At 50.3% G+C, this 18,585-nt stretch overlaps 1 protein-coding gene across 1 annotated transcript; it reads left to right on the top strand.

The window, feature by feature from the left end:
• Positions 1-9,439: 9,439 nt before the first annotated feature.
• On the top strand, positions 9,440-9,859 carry SPBR_04506 (50S ribosomal protein mrp49; the record flags this gene model as incomplete). The annotated part of the gene is made up of 1 exon (XM_040762789.1): positions 9,440-9,859. One exon carries the CDS (start codon positions 9,440-9,442, stop codon positions 9,857-9,859), a length of 420 nt encoding a protein of 139 aa, XP_040621485.1.
• Positions 9,860-18,585: the final 8,726 nt, after the last annotated feature.

Below are 18,585 nucleotides of genomic sequence, written 5' to 3'. Positions count from 1 at the left end.
GTCGCACGAGTGGTTCGACGCATTTCAACTCGAGATGTAAAGTAATAATGCCCATTTATATAGGAGTCTCTACCCGTAAAGTACGCCATCTCTAGTGGGCTTACAAGAAGAGAGTCTCACTTTAAAAAAATTTGCATGCGTAAAAGGTCGTAAGTTACTGCGATGTACGACGACATATGTATGTTCCTATATCGTAACTCCTTGGCCGTTGCCCCTACCTGTATTTTGTTGCAAGAAGGGCACTAGTGACGCTCGTCCGTCTTACTATCAAATTCTAACCCGTACAGAATAGACTTGACGGAATACCGCATTTACGCTATGGATTTTCACCGCGATGCTCCCTCCGAGTGCGGTGCCTTGTAATTAAATTACGGTGTAAATGTGCACTGTTAGTCATTTCTTCAGCGGAGTTTGTTTCTCCCTTATTCTATGTGGTAGATTTGGTCTAGCAGTGATCTACATGGTCTTATTGCGGGGCACCCTCCCCGTTTTAGTGCTTGTTTGCCCCAGAGCCGCCGTATTCTCTTGTGACGTGGCCACCAATTCTCACTCTCTTTGAGCCTGGTGGGGCCTGACAGCTTCCCTCGTGTCTGCTTTCTATCCCATACTTTTTTCCCATCCCTTTGCCAATTTTCCCGTACTCTCCACCTTTTTATCTGACCGCCCAAGTCACGGGCATTGGTGTCAGGTTTTAGCCACCCCTCGTAACCAATCCCATTTTTCCAGGGCTTTTCATCAGAGCATGCTTGTTTCTTTGACTTTGGTTCTTCACCTGCCGACTTTTGTACCCCCTGACCTACAGTGTCTGGGTTCTTTTTTTTTTCACGTTAACGGCGATCACCACTCCAATGTTGCGATCGGGAGGCCCGAGACCTGAAAGCGACCGACCCGTTGTTAATTATATCGCGGCCCCTGATAGCCGTACTCCGCCTTCCGATACCGATATACTGATATCTATCCTCCTCCTTGTTCCGGTTCACCACCGGCCACTCGCCTCCTGAATCTTAGCCTCTCTTCTCAGCGCAGCGCATACGAGTTTCTCTCATATGCCGTCATGGATTCGTCCGCGTCTACACCCTTGGCGGACTACTTCTGGATCGCCGGTGTCGAGTCAATTTCTTATCAGGACCCCTTATTACCTCCCCAGTCCTCTCAGCAGGTCAAGGAGACCATAGATGAACATGGCGAACCTGAGCTGGCTGACGCCTCTAAGGGCCCGGCAGCATACCGAACGAACACGCGTCACTCCCGCCAGAGTTCTGCGAACCGCCTTTCCAAGCTATCTTTCGAAAACCGCTTTTCGATGCAAACACTTGAGGATCTCGACGACAATACACACAGCAACCGCAGCAGCACAACCATCAAGGCGCCCTTGCAGACAAGGGCGAGTGCGACAAGCCTTTCAAGCTCCACGAAGGCGACACTGGAAGGCAATCCAAACGGTGCTACAAGTCCTAACGGAACAGCCAGCCAGACTGATTTCGACTTCGATCAAATGCTACTTAAATTCGCTGTGGAGCGGGAGAACTTTCTTGAGGATCTTAGTTTCAGTGCGGGCGCGAAATTACACACAAGACCGCCGATGATCAGCCCACGTGCTGAAAAGATAAAGGTCGACGACGGCGAGCACAATGGCCGTCGTAGCCCACTCCGCGGCATCAAGGGTAGCATTCGCCGAAAGCTAAGTTTCCGAGACATGAACAGCGTTCGAAAACCTCACAATACGGCGCGAACAGGTAAGAGGAGAGTTAAGGTGGCAACAAGATTACCCCGGAAAACTTTGTACCAAACTGACCTTTTCCCTTTTCCTTCTTCCCCCCTGATACCAGCCTCCGTACGTACGAACAAACGATTGAGCAACTACAACTCTGTCATCCCACCTCCTGAGCCCTTGAATTCTGATACGGACATGCACCCTCTGAAACGGCGGTTTGAGCCTGTTCTACTGGACCGATACCCTCCTCGGGACGCCACAGAGGAAATTCTTCGCAGGGGCAAATTCCCCGACTATGTACCCATGTTTGCTTTCCCTAACGACATTCAAATTGTTTCATCTGACGATCGCCCTCGGTCTACCTGGCACGGGTTTACTATGACGTCTGACGACAACTCCAAAATGTACGGCATTTGCATTACAATATGGACTGTCCTGAAAGCAGACACCGCCGAAGAAGTCGAAAAGCGATGTGAGCAGTGGCGCCAAAGCCACATGTCGGATGAGGAACGAGAACTAGCTGCTAGTTTGGGCATGCGCCTTGCCGCAGAAAGAGCAAATCTTTCCCAATTGCTCGCCAAGTTGCCTGGAATACCGTCTGGCTCACCAGCGCGAGAAGTATTGGATGACCAGATCAGCACAGTCGAGGAAAAGATCAGCCTGATGGCCGAGATGCTTCGGCCTCTCCGGCATGGTGCCGCCTCCAAAATCGATGGACTGACTTCGGGCGAAACGGGCCTTTGGATACCCAGAGCCTATGGCATTCTGGGACGCGACCATACACGGATGTCTTTTTGGAAGGAGTGGCTGAGGGCGGTCATTGTTCCCATGACTGATGGGGCTGTCTTGCGCATTCCTCCCAGCTCGCCAAAGGTTGGCCGGTGGCAGCCCCTAGAGCGTTATGTGGTCAACCTGTGCACTGAGGCTTTCAGCCCACTTAGCTCCAAAACGCAGGTTGAGCTAGGGGTACGCGAGCTCCGACTTTATGCACGGAAAGAAGCGGCCAACGAACTCCCGGGCAGTCGGAATGTGGATTTGTTTGCACTTTTCCGCTGTCTATCACTGGAGAATATTGTCACGCTGTTCGAATATGTCATGGTCGAGTCGCGCATCATCTTCATTTCCTCTCATTCGGCCATGCTATATCTTGCATGCCACGCCATTGCGAATCTGCTATACCCGCTAAAGTGGGCAAGTATATTCATCCCACTGCTACCTGCACGCCTTTTGTCGGTTGTAGATGCCCCGTGTCCCTACATTGTTGGCATAGAACGACGCTATGAACGTATCGATCTTCCAGAGGACGATTTTGTTCTAGTTGACCTTGATAAAAACACAATTGAGGCCACGTCCTCTCCTACACACATGCCACGCCAACACCGTCGCAAGTTGCTGTCCCTTCTACAAATGGCCGCTCCGCATCAACTACGCTATGGTGTACCTCCAGGGCCGCCTCCATATGCTATGGAGACGTTCCCATACGATTCATTTTCCGCCGAAAATGAGTCTCTGTTGAACCCCATAGCGCCTCCAGCCACTCTTGGCAAATGGGTGACGCAAAATTCGACTAGCTTTGGAGAGCCAGAGGCCTCGGGTGCGTTGCGAGTCCCTATCTTTAACGCATTTGTTCAACTCAGAAACGAGTTCGCCCGTGCCGACCGACCTCATACGGCGAGATCCAACAAAACTAGCCCACCTGCTTCACTGTCTCCCATATCTACAAGCTTTCCACAAGTTCCATTGACTCCCGTATCACGAAGTGACTCTGGTTTTGCTGTTACCCAGACGTTACGCGAGAAAAGGTCTGGACATTTTGACGAAAAGTCAAGGCGAAGCTCATCATTTGGCGTTGCAGACCCGAACCATCCTCTACACAGGCCCAGCCTGCAGTATCTCAACGGCCACAGTCACACACAGAGTATGTCCATCTCAGCAGTTTCAGTTGATTCTCAATCTTCGTACGGCGGGTATGCCCCCTCGACGTATGCACAATCTACGCTTGCAGCGTCTACTGTGATGCCAAACATGATAGTCAAACCCGTGCGCAACACGGAGACAACAATGTGGGTCGAAGGGCATTGCTTCACTTGGAGCCGTGAGGATGCATCGGGGACATGCGGCATCTGCGAGGAGCGTTCAGATGGTGATGGCCTTTATCGATGTGTAGGGTGCAAGTGCCTTTCTCACAATAGGTGCCTGGGTTTCGCTTCTTTGGTGTGCCCTGAGGCGTTCAGCGCCGACAAGGTTCGAGCTGCTTTTGTTCGCTGTCTCGCCAGCATCTTCTACACATACCGAAAGCACCTCACCCGCCCAACGAAAGAGCAAAGGTCAAACGGGCAAGTATTTGCGTTTGATACCGACGGATTCATCAAGAGCTTGCCCTATGATCAGCAAGAATACGTGTCTATGCTGAGAAATACGCAAGGTAATTAATATTCACTCAACTCCCATTATCAATTCCCACTACACAGTATTTTTGTTCCTTGCATAAACCCGACGGCCATTGTTACGTTCGTATTGCTAACGGTAATTTAGCATTTAACGAGTTCATCTACGAACGCGAAAGATCCCCCCCGGGACACTCTTCGACAAGGTTATTTGACGAGATCATCCTTGCGAAGAAGGCCCGCGGCCGACCAGTGTTAGGCGGATTTGGTGGCCTGTCACGTCTGTCCACTATTAAGGCTTCGCATGGCGTCTCCTCCGGGACGATGTCCGGCTCTAAGCAAGCTCGCATACCCCCTTATCTAGGTGACACGTCAGATCATATTTGGCGAACTGCGTCCGTTCCGGTACCGAGCGCGAAGTTTCCCGGTGAATACCGAGCAGTGACAACTAGAGTTCCATCAAAGCTAGATCCGTCGCTAATGAAAGAGCCAAGGGCCATTCAGGGGGTGCCGCGACCGGACCAGCGTGGATCTAGAAATCTGATAAGGAAACAGGTTGCCAGTATGCTTGGCCCACCCGCACCCAACAACGATTTCATCTAAAAGTTGACGTTTGATGGTCTTTCTGCAAGATATAAACACTTGAAGTGTAACTTATTACAATGATGCTCTGAGAGGTGAAATATACGAAAATTGGCGTCTTTTCCCACTCATGTACATCGTCACCGCATTATTTAGTTTACAGTTTCCCTCCTTCCTGAATGAAATGAACCAAGCACAGAAGGCGCTGATCGTATTCCCACGGTTCCTGTCATTTATTGATTATCGTGATATCCAACCGCAAACTTTCATGTGTTACTAAAAGACAAAAGCAAACAAGAAGCACGCTCTAGCTATACAACAAATGCCCGTATAACCGCCTCCTAGACGCCTGTCGTGGATGGTTTCCTATATGGCGGTATCTTCTCATATGCATTAGGGCTGGGCTTTCGTTTTCCGTTTCCTTTCCCTCCATTGCCGTTACCACGCCGAACACGGAAATTACGCGAGTCGGCCTCATCACCACTGGTGCTATAAGAACGGCGCACATGGTCAGGGCGAACGTGTAGGTGCCGATTGTGGCCTGTCTGCCCATTGTTGTTACCTGCGACGCCGGCTAGGCCCCGAAACGCCTGATCCGTATCACTACGCGCTGACAAACCATTGTCGGAATCATCATCCGAGGACGAACTAGAACCGGATTCGGAAGACGATGAAGAGTCGTCGCTGGATTCATCAACAGCACGAGGTCGGTGATATATGCAGCAGACTCAGCGTGTTAGAAATTGATAAAATAGACCTGCATATATCACGGGCACACGCTTCACTAGTCCCCTCCTCTTGAGTTTCCTGTTCCACTCTGGTCCTTCGAGACGTCCAGGTCTAACTCGGTTAGGATTCAAACGCACCTTTTGACTTCTTCCGGTTCATCCCCTCGTTGTCGACAACGCCTTCAGCCCACTGGACGTTCTGACTATCTCGGCTACTGGTTCCTTGTAAACGTAAGATGGCAGGTGATGATTGCTGCTGCTGCTGCTGCTGTTGTTGTTGGTTCGTATCGAATGAAGCATCAGGGCCACGAGGTGGGCCACGAATAGTCGTGATAGTTTGGCTGCCTGATGCACCAGCTTGTGGCTGACAGGACAGAAGTTGTCGAGGCGCTATCGGGGTCATCGTGAAAGTAAAGAGGGCTCCGCAGGTAGTTCTTATGTGTATCGCTGGTTACGATTTGATGGTAAGGATGGTGTAGTTGGCCAGGTCTGCAGCAGTGTTTACCGTGACAAAAATTGAACTACTATCCCCGAAATATTCCAAAGCGCAAACAACGATCGTCGGGCGTGCCACTGCAGTGTTGCCACTATTAGTCGCCCCCCACTTGGGATGACTATCCGCCCAAGGACTAGACATTAGTCATGTCAGTTTCGTCAATTGGGGACAGGACGGAAATTTGCATGCGCATGTCAAAAATCAACTACATTAATTTCACTTCTTATAATCCAATTTTGTCTTTTACAGCAGCAAACTTGATTATTTCCTAATCTACGTGTATAAATAGTAGCTGAGATGATATCAGTATTGTCCATTTTGTCGTCCATGTCCTTGGCGCCCTCCTCACTGACCTAATGCACGCATCGAAGCCTTATCCCGCTTTTTTGCACCCTTGAGGCTCATTTTCGGTCGAGCGCGCGTTCTCTTTCTTTTGGTTGATGCCTTCGGCTGAGCCAGAAGCCATGCATTAAGTGGCCTTCGTGATCCGACGAACTTCCCGCCGGGACTGTAGACATCGATGACGGGCCATTGAATTTGACCATGGTGACCCCCAGCATTTCTTTCCTTTTCGCCGACTGTCTCGCCTGTATCCATTGTGGTGTCGGTGTGCTCGGCCACTTCGGGTTCGGAGAGATCAAGCGTCTGAAGTATCTCAGTCGTATTGGTTGCCTGTGCCTCGGCCATCGCCTCCGGCCGTCTACTCGTTCTTTCAGAGAACAAATCCTGGGTGCGCACCTGCGCCACAATTTCGACCCAGCCACAGCCTTCGATTAAGAGGTCAAGGGATACGACCCGGTATGGAAGGCGTTCGACACGGATATTAGCCGCATCTTTTCGTGTGATTGGGCCAGCACGAAGCTTGGTAACGTCGTATTTTAGCTGGAAGGACCCGGCAAGTGAGATATTTTCCGCTGCGTTAGCAACAGCAACGTTTTCCACATTCAGCTCGCTTGTCTGTGTCTGGATGGCTATGGCCTTTTCGGTCATCGTCTTGTGCTCTCGCAAGGGGGAAAAGTTGTACGCCAAAAAAACGAGATTCGGAGTTCGCGGGGTGATGCGGATGAATCCTCCGAGTAAGAGTGACTGCCAGGGGCCCTTAAGAACGATCTGTTTTGGCTTGGCATAAGTCTTCATTACAAGAGAGTTCTTGTGACTTTCTTCCACATAGTCAAATAGAGCTGTTCGTTCCAGGCCAGGAAGATCGATCAGTTCGCCTTTCCCGCTTCCAAATGGGATGCGAATGGGCGACGCTGTCGTGCCAGGTAGCGTAGAAACCACTGGCATTTGTGGATAGTTGGTCTCCGGCGGTCTTGGGGGTAGTAATGTTTTCTCGTTTGTGCTGCTATCAAGGTCCGTATCGCGACTTGCATCGTAAAGTCTAGCCTCGCCTGTATGACCAGAATATAAATCATACCGACCAGTGTTTGACTTCCGCACGAGGAGAAGCGGCTTCTTGTCTTCCACAGCGTCCATGCGGCCCTTTGGGAAAACGTGATGTACCAAATAGCTCTTACCAACGTTCGCTTTCCCAACAAGCCAGTTCGCGCCGCCTCGTTTCCATATTTCTTCTCTGAGCTCGGTTGTCCACCAGTTGCGTCGGGCGCTAACGCAATGCACGTTGCCAAGGCGCACCCTGCGGCCAAGACGACCAAGTGCATCTCGCAAAGTGTCCCGGATCCAAGGCATTAACCTGTCTACCTGGTCTCGCCGTGGTGCAAAAAGGTCTGACCGTGTAATGACGAAACTGAGTTCTGTTAGACGGCTGCCAAAGAACTTGCCAGATTGCGACCGGCGGTTGCGTGAACGTAATGGCATAGTGTCAAGAAGGCTATTTATCCGTGGCAAGAGTGACATGGGGAAGTCGGCGGCGTCAAGAACGTGGTATACATGATTATACTTGTAAGGGGATTCGGCAATAGTTTCGCGAATGGCATTGATATCTGGGTGGTGAATTGGAGTACCAGAGCCGTGGTGGAGAAGATCATGGCAGCGGACACACAGAATTGTCGTATTCCCATCTCGACGGGCAGCTGCTGGGGATGTGTAATTAAGCGGTTAGTGATGTCTTTCAACAGAAAATGATTGACAGCAGGCACTTATAACAGTCGCGTCATACTAATACCGGTATGTTTCGACCCCCCTTGTTGTTGGCGCAAGAGGTTGTTGAAGCGGGCATCCTCGCATCCGTTTTCGACTTCCAACCGGCGCAGTGCTTCCTGGACTACCACATCTTCTTTGCGTACGCGTGGAGTATTCCTGGGATGAAGTCCTAGGTATACCATTGTCGATTGCCGTCCAAGGTCATAAAACCCTGGCTGGTCGGCGTATGTCGTTTGTGAAAATGCACCACACCCCGGGCACTGACTGGGCAACCGTTTTGGCACTCTGGCTCCCGATAAACCTTCCTCCGGTGTTGCACCCGATGCGATGTCTCCAAGAGTTTTTGGTATAGTTTCGACAGCCGCAGCGGATAACCCGGATATGTATCGACGTCCGCGTAAAGCCCGTAGCCAATTCCCAGATTGTCGTGGCGGCTGCGTTAATGCTGCTATAGTCGGGGTTCGCAACACCAATGGGCAAAGCAAAACAGGCGGCGGACCAGGTAGAGTGGAGAGGACCTTATTGTCAATAGCGAAGACTGTTCTAAGACAAGCCCGTGAGGCTCCTCCAACAGGAGGCATTGTGTGCAATCGTACAGATCCGTTGCAAACAGCGGGTAAAAGTCGTCTGGAACAGTTTTCAGAATCAATCCAAGAATCTCGATTTGTATCTAGGACACGCGATAAGAAATTTGCCTAGCCTCCATGTTATGGAGTTTAGCCTTTTGAAGACCGTTATCAGCACGTGATCTCAATTGCTACATTGGTCTGTGCGTGAAAAAGTTATCAGGTAATACGTCGTAACATTTTCTCGCGATGTGGGGATTCATGAAGCAGAGCAAAATAAAAACGAAACGACGACTTACGACGTGATCAGCAATCCAATCTGTTTACACAACACAGCGCGATAGCTAGGGATACCACACGGGATTTCGGCCCACAGCATCTGACAGCTCTACTTGCGGCGGCTTTTCTATGACCTACCAATATGGTTGGCGTCGTCCGTCGCATGAATAAATTGAAGACTGTAAGTTACATTTCGCGGGTGCCGCACCCGCTCATAGCTTTCCGTTGCAACGCCCTACTGACTTATGGCAACGCTTCTCCATATACAGGAGGTACATAAGACTTGAATTCTCGAAATATGTTGAGAGGCTACTGACGCAGTCGACAGCTCCTCCGCCTCCGTCACGGTCCCGGTGCCGCCATACTCCCAAATGAGGTCACAAGATTACACTTGGAATTTGCAAATCGGTGGAACGATGGGCAGTACGGCCCACGGTGAGTACACTACCAGTGAGAGTTGTGGAAACCATGAGACAAGCGTGGTATTCTGAATTAATGTCGGCATGTAGCTGATATGGTGGCCTTGCAGGAAGTTTTGGCAGACCTGTCTTCCTCGCTTAAAATACTGGAACCCGGCCACCCCCATGATTGTTAACCGGACTACCGATACTGCTGGACCAGCGACATTGACAATCTACTTTCGGGAGAAACATGGCAACTCGTCGGATTCCGCATTTCCTATAACTCCGGACATGCAGCCGGGCTCATCTTTCACCGGGTCGTCAAAGGCACCCGAACCCACTGCCGTAGAAAGCACAGTCAAGATTGACATGAAAGGACTTCACTCCGATGCAATTCTACAAGATTTCCTGGCTAAGTCAGGTGCACTCACCGTGTCTCCAACTCCCCAAGAGGTGGCAGAAATGCGCGACGTGGAAGAACGTGCTGAGCGCGCCAAGGTGGATCGTGAGGTCATGGCTAGGTACATATTTACAAAGCGGAGGGAGGCCTCGATTATTGCACAGGCGAAGAGTGAGGCAGCCGCTATGAAACAAGCACTGTAAGGGGCAAGTTACATTCACATTGTTAGATAGAAGATCACGAGAATGCCTTATTATGGAGAATACGAACTACATTCATTGCACTGATACGGTTAGCACCGTCAGCGCTGCCTAATTAGTTCGACAGTCTGTCATGGGGCGGATGTTCTGTTCATCCATACTTGGTCTTTGGGCCTGGATCCCCCTGCCGCACGAGCCACACACCAACCATTCACTCAAACATGCATAAAGCTATGCCTTATTTCAGGCCAAAACCTTCACTGCCATACACAGCCCCCCAAAGCATCGCCTGCATGGTCTCTCTTGACGTGTATCGGTAGAGCGTGAGGACGTTGAAACATGTCCTGGCCGTTGGGAAGCGACCGGTATCGTCACCAAGACAGAGTATTCGAATCGATAACGATACTGGCCCAGTAACCGGAATGCGGTCGCTCCCCGTGATGAAGATTAAAAGTTTCCGTTGGTCTTCTGAAGATGCTTCTTCAAACATATCCCAAAACCACTTAACTGTCGGTTCTGTATCGGCGGGGTTTGTAGAAGGCCAGTTTTCATAGCTTGCAGCAAGCCGTAGTTCAGCGACGTCAAGGGGCTCAGCTGAGCCACGAACGAGAAGGTCAATCTCATCTGGGCGAAACAAGCCCAGTGCGTTGCAGCTACACACCGTGAAGAACCCACGCTTGAAAGGTTCAAATTGGCGGGAAACGGCGGTGTCAAGCAAATATCGGGTGTATAGACGGACGTATTCCTCCCGATTTGATTTATTCACTGCCCGAGATTCTCCTCCGGGACAAAGAGGTATCGCAATTACCTGGCCAAACCTCTCGATAGACACAGTGAATTCAAGGCCAAAGGTAGACTCAACGTCGCCGTTATAGTCAAGTAATTGCTGCAAACCTTTGGCCAGTAGTGGCCGAAACTCTGCAAGATCGACCAATGTGTACGCCATATGAGGGCGTGGCGAAGTCGTCAGTCCCCCGGCTGTTGATGTCGGCGCGGCAAACAGCAGTTTCCTGAAGGCAAATGGAGGTAGTGCCACATCCAAAATAGTCGAATTATAGATGGCCAGTCCCAAGACAACGCCGACAAGGAAAAATTGGTCTGATGTTTCAAATGAAGCAGGATTGAAGTAGCAGTAATGCGAATCTTCATCGTATACAAACATGCCTAGATTTGTCAGGCTGGGGTCAAGGATTTTGAGGGTAAAGAAACGCAGTTGTAAGAGTTACCATGATCAGGGTTGAACAACTCTCTCACCAATAAAAGAAACCATTCTTTCCGTAGCCCCCCAGCATCGATTCCTTCTTCACCGCTAAAGATGATGCGTAGGCCTTTCTTGATGTCATCCGTGCCACTTCCAATGGCTGCGCTGACACCCTTGAGGCTGTCTTCGACGAGACAATCCCGGCGAACAGTCAGAACGAGGTGCTGGTCGAAATTTCTTCGCGTCATGATGCTGTCGAAAAAGGCATCGCGAGCTTTGTTTTTCATTTGGCGACGAGCCTCGTGCTCGAGAATTTGTATTTTAGCCCAAATGCTCAGCAAAAAAGGGTATTGACAGAAGGCAAACTGGCTGGTCTTTTGTTCCCATCCCTCAAAATCAGCGACAAGGTCACAGTCATCCAGCAATGTAATATAGAAGTCAGATGTCGGCAAAATCTGTCGTTTCTGGTGGCCACTAAGTTCTGAACTGTCGACATTCGTTACCTTACCAGGAATCCGGACTAAGTTCTGGTATGCTTCCGAAATATTGTTGGCAGCGAAGAGAAGCCTCAACACGCGGACAGCCGCCTTTACTTGCCAGTCATCGCCGTGTACCAACTTCCTTTTTGTGGAATTCTTGTTAGCTTTTGCTGAACTGATGTTTTGGTTCAAAGCAGCGTGGAAGGATGCCGCTGTCGCGCCTTCTGGAACCTTCGGTACCAGCGGATCAGAAGTTTCTGTTGTCTTGTTTTTGTCCCTTTTCTCGTTATATCGCGCGAGGCGATGCGCCAGGAAGCCACTGACGAGGTCCTTAAGTTGCAAAAACCTGTCTACTGGAAGTTGCGCAAAAAAGGCGATTATTTGACCATGCCACTTTTCAGGAGAGTTTGAAAGAAGGCCAAGAATGCGTTTGATGATGACCGAGTGTTGGCCTGATGCAGGTCCTGTCCCCCATGTTGACCCCAGCCTTGCCTCGGGCCGTTGTTTTCGGTTATCCACAGTCTGTTGTAGTAGCCCAGTGAAGAAACCGCTCTGCGCATGCAGGAGAGGATTTGCAAGGGCGATAATAAGAAAGCGGTAATCACCCACTTCACCAATGCGACGGCCCGGCCGTTTCAGCACAGTCTCTGTGGCTTTGAGCAAGACGCGCTGGGCATGCTGCTGCCCCTTCAAGATGCATGACTCGACTTCGCTGAGCAAAACAGGCGATTGGGGATGGTATCTCCCATTGCCAACAAGCTCGTTGTAAACTGACTCCCATGATGCGCCGGAATTGATCACAGCGTTGTACCAGTCGTCGACCGAACCCCAGTCAACATCACTCGGCATCGGGGCATCAATGCCTCTATTAGATCTGACTTCGCTACCCCGGCGGCGAGAAAAGCCTCGGATCGGTTGCATACGGTGTTGAATATCAGGTCGCCAGGAGCTGTTCTCGGAGATTATTGTAGAAGAAGAAGAGTCATGGCGCTTGTCAGGCTCGAACGGTACTGTCGTGGCGGGCGATATTATTTCCTGGTCCGCTTTTTTTTGGTTTGCGTAAAGACCTTCACATTTGTCTTTGAAGTCAGAAATATTTGTCGTGGGCACAAAAGAACCTTCCAGGCTGTTTATGGAAACGATATGTCGAATGACATAATCTTCCAAAGTCTGAAATATTCTCTTCGCCTCAATTTCCTCTCGCTTGTCTCCTCTTACAGACAATACGTGCGAGGCGTTCGAAATCGGCGATGCCTGCTGAGAGACTCTAGATGAATAAAATATGGCTCCATCAAGCTTCGGATGCCGATGCTGGCCGGAGATATGGGATATTGGAGGAGTACGTGGTCCAATCGGCGCGTCATTGGGAATTGTCTGCTGAGAATTTCGCCTGGGGCGCGAAGGGTGCATATCCACAACGGGCAAAACGGTCTCAAGATAATCACGAATACACTCCGAGACTATGTGTTGGGTTTGCTCGACGGAGATAGGGTACGAAGATGTGGCCTGTGGCTTCCAAGAAGTGGCGAGATTTGCGGTAACAGGCATGAGGTCGTTCACGGTCAGACATATACCACACCGGAATGCTTCCGCTCCACGGGGCCATCGCATGAGTGATCCGCATGTAATACAGGGACCGCTTGCAAAGCTGGGTCTTTCGCTTCGGCCAACGCCAAAGAGCGTTGGAGAATGGGCCGCATCCTGCTGTCCACGTCGAGTCCTTGTTGAAAGTATTTCGCCATCTGTGCCGGATGTAGAAGCGCCAGATCCGAACGACGACTCGGTATGAGCAACCTTTTTCTTCTTCGGTGAGAAAAGGGAGGGAAATGGGTTGCTCAACGAGCGTGAGTGACTGGATCCTGCAGTAGGTCGTCGCGTGGTTTGATAGCTGGGGTCAGACGAGTCCGTTTCAAAATGCAGTTGAGAAATGGTCAGGTCCGGAGGTGCAAGGTCAGGTACGGCGACAGACGCGTTCTGCATATGCTGTGTACGGCGAGGTTTTCCGGATTTCGGTTGTACGCCGCTTGATTGAGATAATGAAACAACCGCCGAGATGTGTGGTGTCGATGTCGAAGTCGAAACCGACGCAGGCGCACATTCGTGAGAGCCAGGCTCGTCATGAACACCGCCATATGATGCTACATCTGGCGGGCGGATCGGTTCCCTTGTCATGTCGGTGGGTTGAATGCACAGTCAGATAATAGACCTGTGGAACGTCGAGCCGTGAAATAGGCCATTCAGTGAAGGAAACGGTGCAAAACTGGTCAGTTTTCGAAAGTTAAGAACGCCCTGTTGAATCGCAAACCTACTAGTTGCTTGATTCTCCAAAGTGGCAACATTCAAGCAGGGCTTATCTCTCGTCCGTCGACTGGCCAACCAGGGAGCAGCGGCTGTTATGAGACTCTGGCAGGTCGAAACCCAAAAAGACAACTGCGTCACTGTCCAAAGTGCCGTGGGGACATAATACATTTTAGTTAGGGGCGTGTCTTTTTTCGAGAACGACGACAAGCACAGTATTATGCATCCGCCGAGCGTGGCTCGACCGGCTTAGCCGTGGGAGCTTAGCGTCCACATGCAAGGATACCGAAACGGCACCAGTCCCACTTTTAGCGATCATTCCGCAGTATCGTATTCACGGGACATGTTCGACGGTATCCGTGACCAGGGTGCAGAACATAGACCACGGAGGCTGGAGATTGCAACCACGATTAGCCCCAGCCTTCAAAACTCCGTGACTAGCATCTGCGCCAGCTTGATATTTATATCAAAGCGACCAACTTCGTCTTGCCGAGAAAGTGCGGCATTCGCTACCTGTCTCCCAACAAGAGAAAGATGGTCCAACGGCCACGTCTTCTAAATCCAATACTACATCATATGCAGTAATTGCTCTGATCAATAGCCACATATGTCCTTCCTCTTAGACACCGAGCGCAAGGGTAACCTAATGTTGCCGTATGCGTGCGGCACCGCCAAATAAGTGCAGACCCAAGCAGGCTTCTTTAACTCTCCCGTCAAGCAATGCCCCTATTTCTAAAATATGTTTATAGATAAAAATAAGGCCCTGATTAACCAACTCTTCCATGTGCTACGGTGCCGCTGACAGTTTATACGTACCAGCCCATAAAAATCCATACCTACTATCTCTTTACAGGTACACTTGGTGCATCCCAAATATGAACCACTACTACCACCTCACACGTTGTCTCGGCCTAGCTCATTCGCTTCGTTATAATGGACTGTTCAGTCACCGTACACCTTGCTGCCTCCTTGCGTAATTTAATTTTCAATGCTGTGTATGGTAACACCAATAAAGTGTTCAGATTTTCCTGTCCTACCGCGGCCGACCCAGTATATCATGCAATGCCAAACCCCGAGTATTACAAGCAATTTTGTCTGTTACTAGATACAAGTTTAGATTTACGTTGGCAGAATCAGTATGGTCCGCCATACGCATCCATTGCCAGCGGTTGACTGTAGTGGCACGGTGATACGAGAAGGAGAAACTGCAGAATCTGAAGAAGTGAAGGAACAATCACTATGGTAAGAATGGGGGTCCTGAATACACAGAGTAATATATGACCTGGCCAACCCCAGGACAAACATATAACAAACCAGAAGTAGAAGGTGCAGGTCGGTGCAGACCCCACGCGATGCCCATTCTCCCACACATTCGTTCGTTCCTTCCTTCCTCGTAAGTGTTCCTCGTTTCTTTAGCCAATTGAAAGGCATCATATTCACTTTGTTCCTCTGCTTTTGGCAGTCGCAACGCGGTCCCTCATTTCAACACTTCACATATCAATTGTTATGGTGGTGGTCAAGTGGCCGGTGGCTCCTTCCTCGTTGGTATTGTTTATTTTGCCCTGGCGACCAGTCGCCCGTCAAATGACCATGGCGTCACCCTCAAACTCTCCCACATCCGCTCTTTTATCCTCAATACACAACAAAGAGAGCGTCAGAGAGGAGAAGTCAACACTATCAGAAGAAGAAGCACAGCACATTTGCTCCTTTGCTGTCGACACCTCGCAAAGGGTGGATCAACCTGGGGAAAATATGGCACCGCGAAGCTCCCAACGCGGCGGTGGCAGATCAACAAACATCCAACGTCGTGAGGCAGATCTCAGTGGGATCATCTCCACCGCACAAAAGACTGAGCTAGTACTTTTGGTTGCCTCTATTACGAGCGAAATGCAGGAACACGTTTGCAAAGTCTTCGACCACCAGCCTTCATCCACATTCTTCCGGCCTGTGCATTATTCCAGCAACTCACACACGAAATCACCACCGCTCATGTCCAGTGGCCGCAATATTGTTGTAAATCAAATCCATGGTCAATATCCGCATGCTATGGGGTTTGACGGTGCACAGGGAGAATTGAAGAGAGAGGCCCTGTCAGCATTCCAGAAATGGCAGGCAGCCGTCACAAAACGAGTGTCTGAGATCCATGCTTCAGGCGATCAAATGCAACAAGCGCCTCAGACCCAGGGGAAAACATTCAACAATAAACAATCTGGTAGGTCGGCCGGTACGGGATTTGATAGAAATGGCGGAATCAACACTGGAAGGGCAACACCAAACGGTGAGTTGAGACAACAGTACAGAGAAACACTGAATGAACGGCTAATAAACGAAGCAGACGCAAGACCAACTCTCGCTGTTGAAGTGGTTCAACGTGGTAATGCGTTAAAAGCACCCGGAGTTTCAAATGGCTCAATTACACAGTTGAATATGGAGAGACGGCAGCATCTCCTCCACGTTCTTATTCTGCTGATTGTGTCTTTGGAAACATACCAAGCTTACTCGCGTACTTTTATGTCCCGCATTGCCGCTCATCTCCGAATTCCACAAGACGTTATGGCAGAGGAGGAATACCGCATCGCCCTGGGTCTTTCGCATGCTGCAAGCAATGCTTTCAACGAAGAAGCTGTTTTCAAGAAAAGTGACGAGGGGCGGAGAGAGAGGAAAGGACGGACTGCCGGCCCAAACAGATCATCCACAATATTGAAGCTGGCACATTCCCTCGATGACGCTAAAGTTGGATCACTTGCAAGAGGTTATGGGCTCGGATCTACTGCCACGGCATCAGTGCTTGGAACCATGGGAACTCTATTGGATGGCGGACTTGCAGTCTGCGTGTTCTTCGGAATGTGTGGACCGCGTGGTTCTTCTGCAAAAACACTGGATGCATTCACGAAAGATGTGCAAGATGTGGCTTTGCTGCCACTCTATGGTGCGCAAAAATTGCAGATTCGCGAGAGCATTATGGTCATGCCTACCGAAAGGCGCCTCCGTCTTACGATTGGTATCAACGGGTGGCTATCCAGTAGGGAAGACGCCAGTGGTCCGTGGAGCACGTTGGGCAATAAGAGTGAGGCCTACACTCTCAAGTGGGAGCAAGAAACCCTCTTCAAAATCGGTGCTTCGATAAACTCAGTCGCTAGCAGTGTGGCATGGCAAAACGCCAAAAGAAACCTTGAAACCCGAAATTGTGCGTTGCCCTGCTAGCTGCGACTTCTTTTGAATCGCCTCCTCAGAACAAATCACGAAGCTAACCAGACACTGTGAGCAGTCCTCGCCAGCCTGGAAACATTAAGATGGCCCAGCAGTCTTTTGAAGATCAGCAAGATTGTCGACAATCCTTGGAGCGTGGGAATGGTGCGCGCAGATAAGGTCGGAATCGCCCTCGCCGACGCCATCACTAACAAAGTTCATGGAGAGCGGGGCGTGTCTTTGATCGGGTATGGCCTTGGCGCGCGGGTCATCTATACATGTCTGATGAGCCTATCTGAGCGGCGTATTTTTGGCCAGGTTGAGAACGTGCTAGTTATGGGTACGCCGGCGCCTTCTTCCGGTTGTGTTTGGACGGCTCTTCGAAGTGTTGTCTCTGGCCGACTCGTCAACGTTTTTTCGGAAAACGACTTCATTCTCGGATTCCTGCATCGCACCGGCTGCATTCAATTTGGTGTCGCAGGTCTGCAACGTATCCAGGGCGTATACGGTATCGAGAATGTCGATGCATCGAAACCAATCACGAACCACCTCAGATACCCCAGCCTAGTTGGGAGGATACTCAAAGACGTCGGCTGGGAGGATTTGAACGCGAACGATGACAGGACAATGGAGAGCCTAAACCATAGCAGCTGCGAGCCAGAGTCTTACATGGAGACTAAAACACCCCAACCAACAGGAGCATCAACGCAGCACCTGGTGGCAAAAGAAGGAAAGAAAAGGGCAGGTAGGAGAAAAACGGACGCTCCGCTTCACGCCATGAGCAATGTTCGTTGAGTAAAATGTGAAAAAAACGACCGAACCTGTTGCAGCCACTTGCATCTCGTTGAGAACAGGAAGCTAGGTACTACTCGTTAGTTAGCATCGTTACACGCTTTGTCAAATAACGTACCTATCACTGTTGGCACGAGGAGGCCAGATTATATCCCTCGGTCGGCTAACTTAGCCATAATTGATAGCTTTCATGATGTTAGATTATTGTTACGTGTTACCGACAACGATATACTTCCCCACCTTCCGGGATGCCGTTTCCGAAATGGTCCAGGCTCCGGACTTCATCGCATCTGCAATATCCCTACGCCTCCGAGGGCGTCTATGGCGGCCAAAGTATTCCTCCCGCACCAAAAATTTCGCAACCCCCTTCACGCCTATTGTCCGCTCCTTCAAAGAACATTGTGTCTCGTCACAAATAGCTTGCAATGGAAGGCTTCCGGTCGCATCGAAATTTTGAATGTCGTGTACAAAATTTAATTGTGTTCGCAGTGCTTTCAGCTTGGCTGCTTGCTCTTGGGGGGAAGAAGTAACTGGAAGAGCGGAGAGCCGGAGGAGACGGCGAAGATTTGAGAGAGTGACTTCAGAAACTAGCCCGTCTGGCACACCTTTACCCTCAGCTGAAAAATCGAAGAGAGACCAAGTCGGCAGTTGCAAGAGTCTTGTCACGTTCACGTTGTTGTTCGCGGACGTTCTGTCATTGCTGGATTCACTTGACACGGCTCGCATCGAAACGGACAAAAAGTCGCAAGTTTCTCGTGTCTTACTTCGCA

The sequence above is a fragment of the Sporothrix brasiliensis genome, assembly GCF_000820605.1.
Source record: "Sporothrix brasiliensis 5110 chromosome Unknown Cont16, whole genome shotgun sequence".
NCBI classification, from domain to species: domain Eukaryota; kingdom Fungi; phylum Ascomycota; class Sordariomycetes; order Ophiostomatales; family Ophiostomataceae; genus Sporothrix; species Sporothrix brasiliensis.
Note: the sequence above shows the minus strand (reverse complement) of the source record. Positions and strands in the feature narration are given on the sequence as shown.